Below are 20,675 nucleotides of genomic sequence, written 5' to 3'. Positions count from 1 at the left end.
ATATACTCAGGATAAGTTGACCTTTCCCTCAGCTCCAAGGGAGTTCCCTTTCCCCTTGCTGATAATCGGTACTACAATGGCCATGTGACTCTATTCTGGTCAATAAAAAGTGGAGGGAAGCTAGCTAGGGAACTTCTTAGAAAAGCTTTGATATCCTAAGAGAGAAACAGAAGAACAATGAGCTCTCTTATTCCTCAGAATATTATTGGGCCTGGTTAAGATACCAGGAACTTCCATACCCACGTTACTCCTCACCTGATGTTAAAGTCAGACTGGGAATAGCAGAGCAGAGCAAAGGAAAGAACCTGGGTCCTTGATAACAATAATGAGCTGCTGAATCAACCGGCCTTGCAGACTGTTCTCTGGAGTTCTAGTCATGGGAGCAATAAATGTCCTTATTGCTTAAGTCTGTTTCAGTCAAGGTTTCTGTTATTAGCAACTGCATGCATCTTAATATATATAAACTTTTCTTTTAAACAAGTTCTAACAAAGTTCTAAGGAATCCTAAAGAAGAGACCAACTAACTCCTTTCCCCAAAGTATTAGGGAAAGCTTTACATAGGAGATTCTTTTTTTAAATTATTTTTTAATGTTTATTATTTATTTTTGAGAGAGAGAGGCAGAGTGCAACCAGGGGAGGGTCCGAAAGAGAGGGAGACACTGAATCCGAAGCAGGCTCCAGGCTCTGAGCTGTCAGCACAGAGCCCGATGTGGGGCTCGAACTCACGAACCACAAGATCATGACCTGAGCCGAAGTCAGACGCTTAACCGACTAAGCCACCCAGGTGCCCCTAGGAGATTCTTAAGGATTTATAGGAAATCTCCAGGTAGAGTAGAGGACAAGGACTTTCTAGAAAGAGGAATTCATAAATCAGTGACCACAGTGCTAACCAGGTATATCAAGCAGTTTGGGAAGGCTGACTAGGGCAACTGAAATCAGGGGCTGTAGCACACCTGAGAAATAACAGAGGGTGTTCAAGAAAGAGAGATGATTGGCAAAAAAGTCTTGAGAAAGAACCATGAGAGATTCTTGTTGGAAGAGAGATTTGCCGTGGTTTCCAGAAGAGGTAACAGCTTTGGAGACAATCATCTTAAGGGAGAAAAGAAAATTAAGGTATGGTAGGGACATGGAGAGGAAGTTAACATCAGAATTTGTCTTATATTTCTGTGAGGAAGAATTTAGCAAAGAAATTTGAGTACAGGAATGTCAAGATGACAGTAATAAAATTAAGCCCAAGGAAGAGTATTGTTTACCATTATTAGTACTTTTTATTATAGTGTGAGACTCTTTAAGGCAGGGAATCTGGGATACTATTTCAGTCACCCAGATTCAAAAAATATGAACTAGGGATTCAAAATGTGGAAATAAAGAAGAAAAGGGTCTGACAAATATTCTAAGGAAGCCAAATCAGTGGACACCATTTAACTGTGTGCAAGATAGTATTCACATATATTAAAGTGTCATCTCCACAACTTTTACATTTTTACTTTATAGTTATGTATCTCACCCCTACTCAGTCTTATCAGAATTGTTATCAGAACACTGGTTTAGAGAAATGATATGGGTTTGCATATCAAATACTGCATGCATTTCCTTTTAGCAGTTTAGTTTTACACTGAGATTAATCATAGATAGAACCAAAAGTAAAAATATGCAATGCCTTCTGATTATTTAGGGATTTCATTCCTTCTCTGCCCTCCCACCAATCTTCTAAATTCAAAGGACTTAAGGAAAGTGTGGGTGTTGCTAAAAGGGACACAATTTATTGCTTTGGGATGGTTCACTATCAACTTGCTTTGGTGAAGAAAAAAAAAATCCTATAAGGGTTTCAGAACAGGTCTGAGGCAAGAGTAAAAAAAGTAAGAGTACCCAATAAGAGTACCCCATGATGTTTCAAGGTGGGAGGGGTCCATGAACTGTCCTACCTTAGGAAGCCTCATTCAAAGTTCTGTCTTCTCACAGGTTAGAGTCACATGGGAAATGACAAAAAGACACAACCACCAGATCTTCTACCACAGCAAAGTGTCCAATGTTTTTCTCCATCCTTGGTTTATACCAATAATGCAATAGGCACACACACATGCACACAACATACACAGAGATACACACTACATATTTCACAGCACTCTGGGGTTCTCAACATAGGATTATAGACAACTTTTCTCTAGAAACTATCTCAGCCACCAGCTTATATATAGCTCAAACCTTTTGCTGCAAGCATCTTAGGAGATTTACAGAAGAAATATAGATATGTAACTAGCCACATACTAAAACAAAATTATTTATAATGTTTACACAAAACAGTCTATTTTGTTTTGTTTTTGTTTTCTGTAAAACCAGAAGGGGAAACATTATAAACAGATATAAATAGTGAAAAAGCAGAGGGGGGTGGGGAACTCTCTAATAAGTGAAGATTTTCTCCCAGCCCTCCTTTTCATCACAGGATAGTAATGTAGTGAGGAAGAGAAAAGAGAAGAAAGTAAAGGATACAAAACTAGGAACCACATACTGAACTTTATTTTCCTAGTTCTGAAACTTTAGTGTATCAGAAGTCTCTGGAAGCTTTGTTAAACACAGACTGCTAGACTCTGCCCCAAGTTTCCTACTCAGTAGTGGGTCTGGGTTGAGGCCCACATTCTTGCATTTCTAAAAAGTTCTCAGGTGATGCTGATGCTGTGAGAAGCACTGTAGTATAAGACAACAAATAATTCCCACCATTATGAGTGCCATCACAGTCCTAGAACTCTGTCAAAGTCCAAACCACCTCATGCTCATGCACACAGGTTTCATAGAGCATAGAGAGCCCAGAGGCATAATTAAAGATTCTACCTTCAGTCTCTTCCAAAAATTCAAGTCAATTAAACTAACATATGATGAAAGCCATTTTGTATGATTCATATGAATAAGGCACTTACAGAAACTTTCCCCATCCATTCTGACAACCACAGATATTTAAAACAAGCATAAGTGTGGACTTGCAACACTGCTTTCCCTGATGCTGGGGCAGGTGTTTCCAAGTCAGCCTCATCACTCTCTGTGGGACAGTTTAACCCAGCTTCTTGGCATGGATGTACTTTCACAATATTGCTCCCATTGAATTTCCCATGCTGGGCTTTATGCTATGACAGGATAACATTTCTGAGGCCTTAAGGTAAAAGAAAAACTTAACTACTTGCCTCATTTCCCCACTCCTGACTACTTATCAACAGCAGAAGCTTTCAAGGTGGTGTTTTTGCCAATTATTCTGTGCAGCCTTAGCCAAAGTTGTAAATTTTTGGAATTTCTTTTCCCTTATATGCAAACTGAATGAAGATCATTGTATTTTGCATGGATGTCCTGAGGATTAGCAATAATATTTATACTTAAGATACCTCAGTCTCTATCTTTCTGCTGTAAACTTTCTAAGATACCATCACCTGGCACAGAGTAGACATTTATTAAATAATAGAAACTCTGGGGCGGGGGGGGGGGGGCAAGACGATGGAACAGCATGGAAGTTTTTTGTGTGTCTCGTATCCGTGATATACAGCCAGACCAACACTAAACCATCCTACACGCCTAGAAAACTGATTGGAGGATTAACACAACAATCTGCACAACCGGAACCACAGAATTCAGGAGGTATGCGGCACAGAGAGGTGAACTTGGGGAGCAAGAAGCCACGGTGGGGAGGGAGCCACTTTTGGGGGCGGAGAGAGAATGGAGATGGGGGTGGGGAGAGAATATGTGAAAAGCACCCCTCCCCCAAAGCAGCTGGAGAGAAAGTGGAAAATTGGAAACAGCCGCAGGGACTAAACTAAAAAGGGAGAAAGGAGAGGGTTTAAATTCCATTAAGACTGTAAACAAGGGGAGCACAAAGTCACCCAACTCTGCAGCTCGATACCTGGCAGTGCTCTGGTGGGAAGGGCAAATCCCCAGGAACAGAGTGGGGTCCGGGAGGTTCTGGGGCCACATGGGAAAAAGCAATTCCACTGCAGGAAGTACATTTGATAGAGGCTGTGAGGCAACCTGGGCCCAGCAGACCCCAGAAAATGGCCACATTCATGGTGCTGGAACAAGGTCGTTAAGGGTGAAGGCTGGTGCCAGATGTGTGTTGTGATTTTCCATAATCCTGAAACACTGCTGCTACACTATCTCGTGAACTTTTTCTGGGGCAGGCTGGCACCTGGCCGCAGACCCGGGGCACCGACAGCAGCAGGGTCCAGCAGGCGATCCTGGGTGCAGCAAGCATTCAGCCATTGCTCATTTGGCTATTGCTCGGTGAGACCCTCCCACAGAGGGGTCGATGGGGTCAAAGCTGCAGTCTTTCAGAAGTAAGGGGCTGGGGAAAATAGCCGCATCTGAGACAAAACTGGGGAGAGAGGTACTGCCTGGGGCCTGGTCACGGACAGTGAAAAAGCGGGGAGTGGACCACAGCTGAAGACAGAGGATGGGTGCACGATTGTTGACGGGGGAAACAGAGTTCCAATACTAGAGACTGGGCAGCTGGGTGACGTCATTTTCACCACTCCTGCGCATGCGTATACGCACCTACGTGCACCACAACAATCCACCTCAGCAGGCTAGCAGCGCCATGTAGTGGAGAATGGAGCCATTATACTAAGCCCCGCCCAACTGGGCCAACCTGGCGCTTCAAGAAAACAAGTCTCACTGCCTACTTAGTTTATGGACTATAAAGCACTTTATAGTCTAACTTTTAGGGGAAGACGAAGTAATTTCAGTCCTATTTCAGTCTGTTAGCAGGTCTATCTATTCACTTTTTTTCTCTTTTTCACTTCTTTTTCTTGAATACGGAAGCAGAAAAAAATCATTTTTATTTTCAATTTTTATTAAAAATATTTTTCTTTAATGTTTTACCATATTTTAAACTTTTTTGTAAATTTTGCAAATTCTATTTTACTTCCATCATTTTATTTTAGTCTCCTTCAGTGTATTCACTTTTTCAAATTTTCAAATGATTTTTTTCTTTTTCTTTTTTTCATTTCTTTTCTTTTTCTTGAACACAGAGAGAAAAAATACATTTTTATTTTTAATTTTTATTAAAAATATTTTTCTTTGCACTTTTTCTACTATATTCTTTACTTTTGTGTAAATTTTTTCAAATTCTATTTTACTTCCATCATTTCATTTTTGTCTATGTCAGTGTATTCATTTTTTCAAAGTCTCAAACGATTTCCTTTTATTTTCTTTCTTTTTCTTTTTCCCCCTTTTTTCTCTAATCTATCAAACCACTTTCAACACCCAGACCAAAACACACCTAGGATCTAGCATCATTTACTCGATATTTTTCTGTGTGTGTTTTTAATTTTTAATTTTAATATTTTTTAAAATTTAATTTTTTTTAATTTTAATTTTTCTAACTCATTAATTCATTTTCTCCCTTAAAAATGACAAAACGAAGTAATTCACCCCAAAAGAAACAGCACAAAGAAACGACAGCCAGGGATTTAACCAACACAGATACAAGCAAAATGTCTGAACCAGAGTTTAGAATCACGATAATAAGAATACTAGCTGGTGTCAAAAATAGATTAGAGTCCCTTTCTGCAGAGATAAAAGAAAAAAAACTAGTCAGGATGAAATAAAAAATGCTATAACTGAGCTGCAATTACAGGTGGATGCTGCAGTGGGAAGGATGGATGAGGCAGAACAGAGAATCAGCAATATAGAGGACAAACTTATGGAGAATAGTGAAGCAGAAAAAAAGAGGGAGATTAAGGCAAAAGAGCATGATTTAAGAATTAGAGAAATCAGTGACTCATTAAAAAGGAACAACATCAGAATCACAGGGGTCCCAAGAGAAGAAGAGAAATAGGGGTAGAAGGGTTATGTGAACAAATCATAGCGGAAAACTTTCCTAACCTGGGGAAAGACACAGACATCAAAATCCAAGAACCACAGAGGACCCCCATTAGAGTCAACAAAAACTGACCATCAACAAGGCATATCATAGTCAAATTCACAAAATACTCAGGCAAGGAGAGAATCATGAAAGCAGTAAGGGGAAAAAAGTCCCTAACCTACAAGGGAAGACAGATCAGGTTTGCAGCAGACCTATCCACAGAAACTTGGCAGGCCAGAAAGGAGTGGCAGGATATATTCAGTGTGTTGAATCAGAAAAATAAGCAGCCAATAATTCTTTCTCCAGCAAGGCTGCCATTCAAAATAGAAGGAGAGAGAAAAAGTTTCCCAAACAGAAATTAAAGGAGTTTGTGACCACTAAACCAGCTCTGCAAGAAATTTTAAGGGGGGGGGGGCTCTCTGAGGGGAGAAGAGATGAAAATATAAATAAACAAACAAACAAACACCAAAAGCAACAAAGATTAGAAAGGACCAGAGAACACCACCAGAAACTCCAACTCTACAAGAATCATTAAGGCAAAAAAATCATATCTTTCAGTACTCACTGTAAACATCAATGGGCTCAATGCTTCAATCAAAAGACATAGGGTAACAGAATGGATAAGAAAACAAGATCCATCTATATGTTGTTTACAAGAGACCCACTTGAGACCTAAAGACACCTTCAGATTGAAAATAAGGGGATGGAGAACCATCTATCATGCTAATGGTCAACAAAAGAAAGCCAGAGTAGCCATACTTATAGCAGACAATCTAGACTTTAAAATAAAGACTGTTTCAAGAGATGTAGAAGGGAATTATATCATAATCAAGGGGTCTATCCACCAAGAAGACCTAACAATTGGAAACATTTATGCGACAAATCTGACAGCACCCAAATATATAAATCAATTAATCACAAGCATTAAGAAACTCATCGATAGTAATACCATAATAGTAGGAGACTTCAACACCCCACTCACAGCAATTTGTTGATCATCCAATCAACAAATCACCAAGGAAACAATGGCTGTGAATGACACACTGGACCAGAGGGACTTAACAGATATATTCAGAACATTTCATCCTAAAGCAGAATATACATTCTTCTCCAGTGAACATGGAACATTCTCCAGAATAGACCACATACTGGGATACAAAGCAGCCCTCGGCAAGTACAAAAAGATCGAGATCATACCATGCATATTTTCAGACCACAATGCTATGAAACTCAAAATCAACCACAAGAAAAAATTTGGAAAGGTAACAAATACTTGGAGACTAAAGAACATCCTACTAAAGAATGAATGGGCTAACCAAGAAGTTAAAGAGGCAATTAAAAAGTATATGGAAGCCAATGAAAATGATAACACCACAACCCAAAACCTCTGGGATGAAGGAAAGGTGGTCATAAGAGGAAGTATATAGCAATCCAGGCATTCCTAAAGATGGAAGAAAGATCTCAGATACACAACCTAACCTTATACCTTAAGGAGCTGGAAAAAGAACAGTAAATAAAAGCCAAAAACAGAAGAGACAGGAAATAATAAAGATTAGGGCAGAAATTAATGCTATCAAAACAAAAACAAAAACAAAAACAAAAACAAAACACAGAGCAGGTTAATGAAACCAGAAGCTGGTTCTTAGAAAGAATTAACAAAATTGATAAACTACTAGGCAGTTTGATCAAAAAGAAAAAAGAAAGGACCCAAATAAATAAAATCAAGAGTGAAAGAGGAGAGATCACAACCAACACAACAGAAATGAAAACAATAATAAGAGAATGTTATGAGCAATTATATGCCAATAAAATGGGCAGTCTAGAAGAAATGAACAAATTCCTAGAAACATATACACTACCAAAACTGAAATAGGAAGAAATAGAAAATTTGAACAGACCCATAACCAGTAAGGAAATCAAATTAGTAATCAAAAATCTCCCAAAAAAACAACAGTCCAGGGCCATATGGCTTTCCAGGGGAATTCTACCAAACATTTAAGGAAGAGTTAACACCTATTCTCTTGAAGCTGTTCCAAAAAATAAAAATGGAAGGAAAACTTCCAAACTCTTTCTATGAAGCCAGCATTACCTTGATTCCACAACCAGACAGAGACCCCGCTAGAAACAAGAACTGTAGACCAATTTCCTTGATGAACATGGATGCAAAAATACTCAACAAGATATTAGCCAACTGGCTCTAACAATACATTATAAAAATTATTCACCACAACCAAGTGGGATTTATACCTGGGATGCAAGGCTGGTTCAATATCCACAAAACAATTAACGTGATCCATCACATCAATAAAAGAAAGGACAAGAACCATATGATCCTTTCAAGAGATGCAGAGGAAGCATTAGACAAAATACAGTATCCTTTCTTGATAAAAACCCTCAAGAAAGTAGGGATAGAGGGAGCATACTTCGAGATCATAAAAGCCATATATGAATGACCCAACGCTAATATCATCCTCAATGGGGAAAAACTGACAGCTTTCCCCTTAAGGTCGGGAACAAGACAGGGATGTCCACTCTCGCCACTGTTATTCAACATAATATTGGAAGTCTTAGCCTCTGCAATCAGGCAACACAAAGAAATAAAAGGCATCCACATCAGCCAGGAGGAGGTCAAACTTTCACTCTTTGCAGATGACATAATATTCCATATGGAAAACCCAAAAGATTCCACCAAAAAACTGCTAGAATTGATTCATGAATTCAGCAAAGTTTCAGGATATAAAATCAATGCACAGAAATAGGTTGCATTCCTATATACCAACAATGAACCCACAGAAAGAGAATTCAAGGAATTGATCCCGTTTACAGTTGCACCAAAACCCATAAAATACCTAGGAATAAATCTAACCAAAGAGGTGAAAAATATATATGCTGAAAACTATAGAAAGCTTATGAAAGAAACTGAAGAAGACACACACACAAAAAATGGATAAAGATTCCATACTCCTGGATAGGAAGAACACATATTGTTAAAATGTCGATATTACCCAAAGCAATCTACATATTGAATGCAATCCCTATCAAAATAACACCAGCATTCTTCACAGAGATAGAACAAATAATCCGAAAATTTGTATGGAACCAGAAAAGACCCCAAATAGCCAAAGCAATCTGGAAAAAGAAAACCAAAATGGGAGGCATCACAATTCCGGACTTCAAGCTGTACTACAAAGTTGTAATCATCAAGACAGTATGGTACTGGCACAAGAACAGACACTTAGCTCAATGGAACAGAATAGAGAACCCAGAAATGGACCCACAAACCTATGGCCAACTAACCTTTGACAAAGCGGGAAAGAATATCCAATGGAATAAACACAGTCTCTTCAGCAGGTGGTGCTGGGAAAACTGGACAGCAACATACAGAAGAATGAACCTGGACTACATTCTTACACCAGACACAAAAATAAAATCAAAATGGATGACAGACCTAAATGTAAGACAGGAAGCCATCAAAATCCTCTAGGAGAAAGCAGGCAAAAACCTCTTTGATCTTGGCCACAGCAACTTCTTACTCAACACATCTCCGGAGGCAAGGGAAACAAAAGCAAAAATGAACTACTGGGACCTCATCAAAATAAAAAGCTTCTGCACATCAAAGGAAATAATCAGCAAAACCAAAAGGCAACCAATGGAATGGGAGAAGATATTTGCAAATGATGTATCAGATAAAGGGTTAGTATAAAAAATCTATAAAGAACTTATCAAACTTTACACCCAGAAAGCAATCCAGTGAAGAAACAGGCAATAGACATGAATAGACACTTCTCCAAAGAAGACATCCAGATGGCCAACGGACACATGAAAAAATGCTCAACATCACTCATCATCCAGGAAATACAAATCAAAACCACAATGCGATACCATCTTACACCTGTCTGAATGACTAACATTAACAATTCAGGCAACAACAAATGTTGGTGAGGATGTGGAGAAAGAGGATCTCTTTTGCATTGTTGGTGGGAATGTAAGCTGGTGCAGCCACTCTGGAAAACAGTATGGAGGTTCCTCAAAAAACTAAAAATAAAGTACCCTACGATCCAGCAATTGCACTACTAAGCATTTATCCAAGGGATACAGGTATGCTGTTTTGAAGGGACATATGAATCCTCCAATGTTTATAGCAGCACTATCAACAATAGCCAAAGTATGGAAAGAGCCCAAATGTCCATCAATGGATGAATGGATAAAGAAGATGTGGTATATATGTACAATGGAGTATTACTCGGCAGTCAAAAAGAATGAAATCTTGCCATTTGGAACTACATGGATGGAACTGGAGGGTATTATGCTAAGTGAAATTAGTTAGAGAAAGACAAATATCATATGACTTCACTCATATGAGGACATTAAGAGACAAAACAGATGAACATAAGGGAAGGGAAACAAAAATAATATAAAAACGGAGGGGGACAAAACATAAGAGACTCATAAATACGGAGAACAAACTGAGGGTTACTGGAGGGGTTATGGAAGGGGGGATGGGCTCAATGGATAAGAGGCACTAAAGAATCTACTCCTGAAATCATTGTTGCACTATATACTAATTTGTATGTAAATTAAAAACAATTAAAATGAAATTCAAATAAATAATAAATAAATAAATAAATAAATAAATAAATAAATAAATAAAGGAAGCCTTCTAGAGCTAAATGTGTGAAAGAGTATGGGTTTTATGGTCCTGGGCTTAAAGAAGCTCAGCTTGCTGTTGGTTCCCACCAAGTCACTTCATGTCTCTATGTGCCAGTTTCCTTATATGTTCTTTTCTCTTTGCTTTGCTTTTCTTTCCTTTTCTCTTCTCTCCTTTCCTTCTTTTCTTTCTTTCTTTTCTTTCTTTCCTTCTTTCTTTCTTTCTTTCTTTCTTTCTTTCTTTCTTTCTTTCTTTTTTCAAGAGAGAGCATGAGCAGGGAAAGGAACAGTGTGAGAGAGAGAGAGAATCTCAAGCTGAGCATGAGAGAGAGAGAATCTCAAGCTGAGCATGGGACCCGACATGGGGCTCAATCCCATGATCCTGAAATCATGACCTGAGCCAAAATCAAGAGTCAGAGGCTTAATTGCTTGAGCCATCCAGGAACCTCAGTTTCCTCATTTGTAACATGAAAATGTTATACCTCCTCCCCAACACACACACATGCACATACAAACACACCCAGGTTTGTGATACCCAGTGGTCGCATGGAGCCAAACTACCAAGGTTTGAGTCCTGGCTATGGCATATCATAGGTATGTGATCTTTGACAAGTTATTGATTTTTGTTGTCTCAGTTTCTGCATCTAAAAAAAGGCTGTTGTGAGGATTAAATGAGTAAACACATGTAAAGCCCTTATGACAAAATAGTTCACATAGTAAATGCTATTTGTGTTAGCTATTTTCACTATTATATTTTGATGTAATAGATGTTTAACAAATGTTGGTTCTTGATATTTCCACTTCTTTAACCATATAATTTTAATTCAATTTAGACTATAATAATATCTCTGTAAACAGTTTGAATCATAGATTCATTTTCTTGATGTGTACACTCATTACCTTTTAATACCCTGAGAGGGGAATCTTTTGAGGAATCATAATAGTTTGCACTCAGGGCTTCCTCTGTAGCTCCTTAGAGATCCAGAAGCACAACAGAATGTATAGGAGGTTATTTTCTTAAAATCAACTTTTGAAAACCTACAGAGAGCAATATGCCTTGAATTTTTTCATTTTTTCAACGTTTATTTGGCTAACACTTTACCGCACAGAAAATCTTGCCCTGATCTCTGAAGCTTCTTAAAGTCAACCTTTTTACACTAAAGGGAAAACAAGTTTAGTTCACTGGGCTCTTAACCCTAATTGCCTTTCCTACAGATCCCTTCAAATTAAACCAGAACCACTCTGATTTTCACATGACATGCATCCATAAGCCCCTGAATCTCAACCTGCTCTCCCTGTACTGATGGTATAACTTGCTCTCCTTACCTTTCTGACGGGAATTCAATAGCATTTAATGAGCACTCCTTACAAAATCAGAGCAGGACTAAAAGAACTAAGAGTGGTAAAATAACACTAACTAAAATCCTGTCTGGAAGAAAGGCCTGAATATCATTATAGGCTGGTAGGGTTCTGGAAAGAAAGCTACTGGTTTGGTTGGAGTGACTGAGAGATGCCTGACGGCTGAAGCTAGTCTTTGCCTAAATTTTGAAGGACTTTCGAAGCTGGAAGGGAGCTTTCATTTTTTCCTCTTTTTACAGATATGAAAAACAAGGCCAGAGATTAAGTCACTTGGCCAAAGTAATGCATCTAGCTACTGGGGAAAAAAAAAAAAGTCATCAAGATTGAAAAACCCAAATCCCCAAGAGAGAATCAAATGCTTTCTCCATTAAAGCATACCACATTTGAGTAAGTACAAAACCTCAGAAGAGCCTTCCAGGCAGGGGGAGGAGGGCAAAGTGGGCAAAGTGGCAGTAAACAACTCCTATGGGCCTGGCAGTCAAGGAGTCAGTGCAAAATGGATCAGTAGGGTGGAGCCCCATCATGTTCAGCAGCACAATTTTATCCTGAGGAACTTCCAACCAGTGCCCTATGATTTTTTAAGAAAGATAGCTTTTAAAACCTTAGTGATTCACATGTAACTGTATTATCTTTAAATTTCAAACAAACAAACAAAAAAGCTATTGAGTAAATTATTTAACCTTATTGTATTGCTAAGTATACTGTTAGATGATAAGACATAGTTTACATAGTTTAATATGGCATAGTTTGATGAAATAAAAATCTAAACTTTGTGGCTTGGAATTTCTTGGAATTTCTCTTCTGTCTGCTAAATAGTGAGCAAATTTCCACATGAGTTCAGAGACTGTCCCTTATATTGGAAGGCCATAAATCAAAGATAGACTTCTAAGAGGTTTGAATTGTTCTGTCCCTAAGCTTAGATCCCAACCCTCAAAGGTATAGCATTATGAATGTCCTATAAAGTATGAGAGCCTCCAGTGATGTGTAATGAAATTCTTAATGCTATCGGGGAATAAGGAGAGATTTTTCTTTTACGAACTATAAGCATGGGATGCAGGGCCCTAAGTGAGCAGCACTAAGTGCACCAGCTGCTGTCAGTCAATATTTTGGCCATTAATAGTCATTTAAGCTATTAGTCCAATTTAAATGACTATCATCATGGCTTAAGATATAAACCAGTTATAGATTTCAATCCTTAAATTTTGAAATAATGAGAGCGCAGAATGTCATGAAACACAATTACCCATTACTGTTCCTCATAAAGCAAAAATATGGTTATAACGCTGTTACTGATTTTTAAAAGCATCCTAGGACCCTTAATGTCAAAAAAAGAAGATATTTTTCATATAATAGATTATTTGTAGTTGGGAGTATCAGACTGATCTCCAATGAACACAGAATCAAACTGAACACTACACATGATTTTTCTTGGCCTCCACAACCCCTCATAGGATATTTTAAGGTTAACAACTTGGAAATTGTTTCTATCAATAACTATAAGAGAGCAATTAAATGTTCTATTTGATAACTTTTCCCCTCATTTTTCTTGAACTGCTCATTTCCTAAGCCCCTGCTCCTTAGAATTTTTAAGTTGGATTCCTGATCTACTGATAAAATGCATTAACATCTAATCTTTCTTCTAAAGGATATTTGACACATTTCAGCAGAATAACCAGCAGAAAGGCAGAATGTCTTAGTAGAGATGGAGGTTGAATCCCAACTCAGCAGCTAATTACATGACCTTCACCTAGCTAAGTTTTCCTTTCCTTGCCTGTGAATTAAGATGTTGGAATTATGATCTCTAAGACTCCTTCCCAACTTGTGAATTTCAAATTCATTTATAGGCATTGGGTACTTCATTCACTTGGCATTTCCTTTCCCCTTCTCATTTAAACGTGTTTATTAGAATGTCCAATCTTGTTCCTCTGTTGTAGTTTCAGACTATTTTATCACTGATAGAAAGTCCCCAATAAACAGTTTAGATATAATGATGAACAGGAGCCAACTTTATAGACATGTGTATGTATAAAAGCACATGGACCTTGCTATGAATGACTGTTCAGTTTTGGGGAAGTTAGTTCACTGCTCTGAGATTTAGTTTCTTCCTCTGTATAATGAGGGGGCTGGAGAAGATAACCTCTATGATCCCCTTAAATTTCAACAATTATAATTCTTTACCAACAACAAAAAAATAACACTAAAATGAAAGTATTTTCATTCATTTATATAGTTTAAGATAACTCAAGGATACTCAAAATTTTAGTAAAGGAATAGTTATGCATACATATGCATGTTTTCATAATTTTTATAATCATTTTACTTTGCATTGTTTCAGAATTCGCTTTCAATAACTTACATATAAAAAATTCAGAGGAAAGGAAATCAGACAACTTAATCCCACTCTTATAAACCACAAGCCTTAAGAATAGCAATTTAAAGAAACGCTATCTGAACCATTCTGCAATACACTAATATTTTATGATTTCAACCTCAACTTGAAAGTATTTCATGAAGTTTTTAAGAAGTAAAGGTAATCTGGGACTTTTTCAGGCTCAAAAGTAAAAGTTGCACTTATATATTATGAGTACAAACTATGGTTGAATTTTAATAAATCATCAAAATTTAATCAAATGTTTACAAAAGAATGTATCCATCATGGATTAGCTGAAATTGGTAAAATGAGTCATAGTTTAACCGTATTCAGTGCCATGAAGAAATCTTCTAATAAAGGTTTATAATTTAAAAATCTGTGTTGTTATGCAAAACCATATATAGCCCTTTAATTTAATGCCAAGAATTACATTGTTTCTGGCTTCTCAGATTACATCCCATATCCTCTTTGGTTATTTATTAGCCAAGTCAAGAGAAAGATCATGGTTCACTGTTGATGGAGAAAAGCAAATGACTGGTACCTCGGGCTTTACACCTGACAGAACCACTTCCTTTCTGTTTGACATTTTCTTCAACCTGATTGTGTTTTCCCCTCAAATGAAAGTTTTGTTTTTTGCTTTAAGACCCTCAGTACAAAAGAATTTAACTCTGTGCTCGGAAGGGATCAGCACATCAGTCTCCTGAAAGAAAATATACTGCTTAGCCTATAACTTTTAGTTCCTAGCTCAAGTATCTCACCATGGAATCTAGTTTAGGCATAGAATTTCTTACAGTCTCAAATCATGACTGTACATTATTATCATCACAACATCACATGGTTAGCATATAAAATTGATCCTGTGCCCTGAACCTCAGGGATATAAAAGGCTTTAAGACTTCCAAAATGAGGGAAGAAAAATATAAAAGTACATTTTTTGCTATGAATTATAGCAATGCTTCACTTGTTTTCATTGTGTTCAAAGTTCCTATCCATTACCAAGCTGAGATAAGAATAGTATAGCAAGTTTTAGAACTACTGGTGTCTTGCATTGTACTTTCAAAGATGAGAGTACAGCATGGATAATCTCTGCACATTTTACTAAACTTTCTGAAAGGAATGACACGGTAAATTGTACAGAAAGAGCAATACTTCAGGAGTTTAAAATATTAAATGCTTTTCCAGATCTTTCCCCCTACTCCCCGCCAAAGGCACATAGCATATAATATTAAAAATGACAGTAATTATAAATTAGAAAGTGTAAAATCAGGCTAAGAAATTAAAAGTATTGCATAAGGAAACTTTTGTATAAGAAAATAAAACATTGCCCATATAATTAAAATGGGTTTGGATACAGTTTTTCCAATAGCAGTGGTGGGGTATGTTTCTGCCAGTTTCCTTCTTGAAACTAGTTGACATAAGACGATTCATTCCATACAGTTTTAAATAATGCTATTTCCAGAACGTTATAAAACTCATCAGTCCCTCCTGTGAAAGATTGCTGCTCTTTGTGACTGCAGAGTCCTGACTTCCCAATATCTATCATTACAAAAACAAACAGTTTGCTCGGTTGGACTCCCCACATGACAATGGACCCGCATCTGTCAACAGACTCGCATTATGTGCCGCCTGAGAACACGACTATGACATTTACTCTTGTGACAGGGCAAATTTCAGCAGCTCATCTGGAAAGAGATGAGCATTCATTATGCTGCAGCACCTTTCATCAAGCTAATGACATTTCAATCAGCACATTTTCTCCAGTTTCAATACTTTGCCATCTGAGCACAAGTCTCTAATTACGCCCAAGCAACAAGTTTCACATCAATCCTACAATTTCTGCACTCACCATACACCATTGCTCCTCCGGTTTCATGCAAGAAGCGAAATCGATGATTTTTAAATAACCAGATTGTCAAAATGGTAAGGATGAGCAAAAAATTAAAGACAAGCAGCTCCACTGCTCCCTGATGTTGAAACTGATACTCATCCTTCTCTGACATAAACCTTTGCTGTCTCTCCATTCTCTGGTCTTCTCGTAATTCCTTAGACAAAAACCTGGATAAGGACTATTTTATCCAGATTTGCCTGAAACAGTCTAGCTGCCTGAAGATTTCAGAATAAACACTGCCACTTAAGTTGCTACTTCATGAGCGTTCTGCCTTAGTATTCAGATGGCTTCTCGTTACAACTTCCTGTTTCTCTTAAAGCAGCCCTGTCTCTTTTCAAACTCCAGAGTGTAGTTTCATCATGGACTCTTACGGTCTTGAAACAATCCATTCCACGAAATTATCTCTCATGTTGGACAAACCTGCAAGCCATCATTCTGAGATCTTGAGTCATGATTCTTATTGTTTCAAACAAGCTCCTTAAACTGCATAACTGGTGAACTGTAGATTAAGAATAAAACAGATCACCTTTCATCAGCAACATTTTCTAAGTTCAAAAAGCTAATTCCGAATCATAACCTCAATCACACGCCAGATTTCACCTCTCCAACCAAAGTCTACCAATGTGACAGGGTTTAATTGATGGCTCTGATTTGACCTAAGATGATTTCACAGGAATTTTGTTTTAAGGTGAGAATGAAAAAAGAATTTAGTATATGACTCCCCCTCCTTCTCTATGGCTTTATATAACTGGTAGTCACAAGTGCAGCATTTAAACTGCTCCCTTTTACCAAGAATAAATGAAAGCAAAAGACACAGAGAAAATCCTGTCCCCATCTCTACAGCTGTGCTGTTTGGATATGTTAAGTCAAAAAAGAAAAGACACTAAACACATATCTTTGAAGGAAGAAACCATATAGCCATCCTCAGCAATACTACATACATGGACTTCTCTTTATGGAGCTTCTGGTCCAGACATCCAGGACCCACAGAAATCTGCCATAGATCACAAACTTCCTCTGTCCTGTGGCAAAACAATGTGGTGAGGTCACTGAGGAATAGTCTGCCACCAGCAACAAAGGCTCCAAAAATCACAAGACTTAGACCATAACAGTGATGATTCTTCAGCTCACCTTCCATTTGGCAGGCCGTTTCTGTTTGAATTCATATTTTTATGCTTTTTGGAAAAGTTCAAGACAATATTACTACCAGGGGCTCTGCTGATTTTTCAGCAACTGCTATGATTTGTTGGCCTTATTGGTTCTATAGTGCAATTAGATACATCCAAGGGTTCAGTGACTTTTTTTCTCATTTCATGGGTTAAGTGAGTTTTTTCTCATTTCATGGTACTATTGTAACAGAGGAGTATAAATCATTTAGTATGCCCACATTCAACAGAATTGGCATTCAGTGTGTAGAGTGTAAATGATTTCTTGAGTAGAGAAAGTCCAAATATATCCTCCAAAGCTCTTGTCACCAAAAGCTAGAGGTCAAACATATAATATATTGGAAATTAGCTCCTCAATAACAGTTTCACCCACAGGAAAGTCTCTCAACCACTTACTGTAAAACTGCTGTTTCAGCTTCTTTGCCTTCTGCAACTTTTGAAGCTGATTTCCTCTCTGAGTTTAACTCAGTGGGGGGTATTTATGTGGGCTGCAGATGTTCTTTTAACACACTACCCTTTTTGGCAGGCATATATGTGATGACTAATATTCGCACTGTTTTGAAATCTGTCAGCTAACGCTTGTGAGAATTTCATGAAGCCTTAGCTAGCAGGTTCTACCTTTACAATTTTGCAATCCCACAGGTTTAGTCTTGAGTTGTTAGATTTACAAGATAACCCGAATTCAAAGTCTAGCAATTCCCTTTTCTTTTTTTCTGTTTTGATCATCATTTAATTACTTTGGTTTCCTTTTAATAATGGTAATTACTCCATCTGGATAGAATAAACTTTCTTTGGTTGTCTTATTATGACATCCAATTGCATTCTCTTACCCAATAACACAGCTCAATGAGAGGATTAAAGTCCCTGAAATGTTTTGATTGGCTAATACATTGTTTTTAAAAGTCCTAAATTTGATGTCAACATACTCAAATAAGTATATTTCACATTGAAAACTATATATATGGCTTCTCTAGAAAAAAAAACAAAAACAAACAAAACTGGTAAGATCTGGCCCACTGGGCTCTCCTTCCCATGTGGCCACAATCTGTTAGTGCCTGTTTGCCACAAATCCCATTCATCCCATTTCACTCATTCATGTTCCCTGTGTGGCCCCTGCAGTCATTTGGAAGTGTGGCCCCTGGTTCACTCTAGGAATGGAATATATTCACTGTTCTGCTGTTCAATATCATTTTATTTTCTGTTGCACCAATAAAAGTACAAAAAAATGAAATAGAAAAACATATTAATATGGCACCTACCATGGACAGGAAATATTTTAGGAAATTTAATTTAGTCTAAATTAATGTTCATAAAAACTCTTCTTTCTACAGCTGAGGGATTTAAGGCTCAGAGTTGACAACATATGCAAGGGTGCATAACTAGTGGAAGTTAAATTTCTGTCTGGGGTTTAATGGCCTTAGGATGACATTTCTACGGTGATTAACTCATCTTGGTTTGTCAGGGACTTTCCTGGTTTTAGCACTGAAAGTCCCGTATCCCAGGAAACTCCTTAGTCACAGGCAAACCGATCATCCTAACAGACAAGGTTTCCAAAATGTGAAAATCCTCTTCTGTCAATAATAACTATTCTTTCTGACATTCCTGAGGGGTAATTCACACAAAGAAGAATATCAATTAAAAATTAAGGCACTGTTTTATTAGCTGGTGACAATAATCCTTAGTGCCAGGTTCTCTGATGAAGTTGGAATGGAACCCAAAATTTAGGCACAAGGCTCAAAGAAACATTCTTGATTGTTCCTTAATCCCACTCTTAGAACCTGCTGGCCAGTGAGTCAAAAATTCTTGCTGCAAGATGCAACATGCAGGTGAGAGGAAGTAAAGAGAAAAACAAGATGGCACAGCCCATTTCAGTGAGTATGCCCTGCCTTAGCTTGCCTATCCAGCACCATGGAAGGAAAGACTTGAAGAGAGGAGTCTCCCAGGCCCGGTAACCTTGTATTGCATGGTAATACCACTACTAGTGAACATGACCAGTTAGAATGCATATACTGAGTTTCAGAATCTAACCAATCACTTGAGAGTTCCTTATTCTTGGAGAGGACAGTGGAGATTGTGGGCTCAGAGGATCAAGAAGGGAGATTTTCCTAGGGTTGAGGAGAGATGCTGAGAGTTCCCTTTCCTCAATCACTAGAGTCCCACCCTGCTAACTTCTCCCTCAACCACTGTGTTTAACAGAAAATACTTAAGCCAACCCAGTGCTTCATTCACTTGGCCTATCTCCCAATATTCATCCCTCTCTGAGACCGGTGAAGTGGGGCTATATATTTTGCCCCCAAAATTTCTGAAATGGGCCAGGACAGGACTGTAATTAAGTTTACTTAAGGAGTATACCATGTCCTGAACCAAAAATTCATGACCCATCCCCCATTCTATTGTCAAATTCATCATAAATCCATCCATTAAAGTAATGAAATAAGGAGACTATTAGGCTGGGGTGGCTCTAATGCCTTGGTAGCCTATGCAAACAAACCAAATCTAAGCCACAGTCAATGCACTCAAATCTAAGAGTGAAACTTAAGAACAATCAATTACAAACAGCCATCTAGACTTTCCCAAATAAGGCAATCACTTAAGTGATACCCAATCAAATAATTTCCGAGACTCACTTCCACATCTTTTCTATAAATACTTCTCTCTTAGCTCCTGTTGGTAGAGTACTCCTAAACACTTTCAGTTTAATGCTGCCCCAGTTTAAATGGATATATACTCCCAAATAAACTTTTACAAATTTTAATGTGCCTTAGTTTACCTTTTAACACATCTCAGCTTCCCTACCCTCCAAAAAAGTCACATTAGCACAAAAATGTCCCGAATTTGAAGAATATGTGCCCCTCCCATTAATAGACTCTACAGAAAAATAAGAGTTCAAAAATTTCACAAGGAAGTTAAATTGCAATAAACACTTAAACAATATTAACTTCCCCAAAACTTACTACCCAATACCTGGTTTTTCTTTGTCTGCCTCTGTAGAGCCTTGGGTCTCTGGAATCCAGGGCCAAAAACCCTCAGTGGGGGAAAAACACATTTTGGAACAATGCTGGAGCCTCTGACCACAGCAAACCCCCTCGGGCATAATGTCCCTCTTAAGAATGTAACAGATACCACCTACTCCCCCTCAGGTTCCCCTCAGGAATTGGACAATCAAAATACCTAAGGAAACTAAGTAAACCATAAAACTTATGTTATCTGAGGGACAGTAAGGCCATGTCTGACTCTTCACACAATGGAATGGAGCCAATCAGAAATGGACAACCCAGCATCTAGAGTTATCCAGTCAGTAAGGGTAGAACCTGAGAAGGAATGAGGGGGAAGGGAAGAGGGTACTGAACAGAACCTTATGAAACAAAGACCCTTGCCTATAGTCATGGGTATTCACCCTCA

The 20,675-nt window shown here is 38.0% G+C and overlaps 1 protein-coding gene across 17 annotated transcripts in view; it reads right to left on the bottom strand.

Moving 5' to 3' along the window:
* The window catches only part of SLC9A9 (solute carrier family 9 member A9), a 766,376-nt gene that overhangs the window by 629,292 nt on the left and 116,409 nt on the right, over nucleotides 1-20,675 (bottom strand). For 10 of the 17 annotated variants that reach the window (XR_006207068.1, XR_006207069.1, XR_006207064.1 and 7 more), the window contains exon 1: nucleotides 16,066-16,384. The exons of 6 other annotated variants lie outside the window; for them this stretch is intronic. Coding sequence is in view for 3 of the 11 variants with exons in the window: in XM_042954871.1 (XP_042810805.1) it covers nucleotides 16,066-16,240 (175 nt within the window). In the remaining 8 variants the exon portion in view is untranslated. Of the gene's footprint in view, nucleotides 1-16,065; nucleotides 16,385-17,048; nucleotides 17,130-20,675 lie in introns of those variants that run through there. One more of the 17 variants, XM_042954878.1, reaches the window with a different exon arrangement.

Source organism: Panthera leo, chromosome C2 (genome assembly GCF_018350215.1).
Source record: "Panthera leo isolate Ple1 chromosome C2, P.leo_Ple1_pat1.1, whole genome shotgun sequence".
In the NCBI taxonomy this organism is placed as follows: Eukaryota; Metazoa; Chordata; class Mammalia; order Carnivora; family Felidae; genus Panthera; species Panthera leo.
Note: the sequence above shows the minus strand (reverse complement) of the source record. Positions and strands in the feature narration are given on the sequence as shown.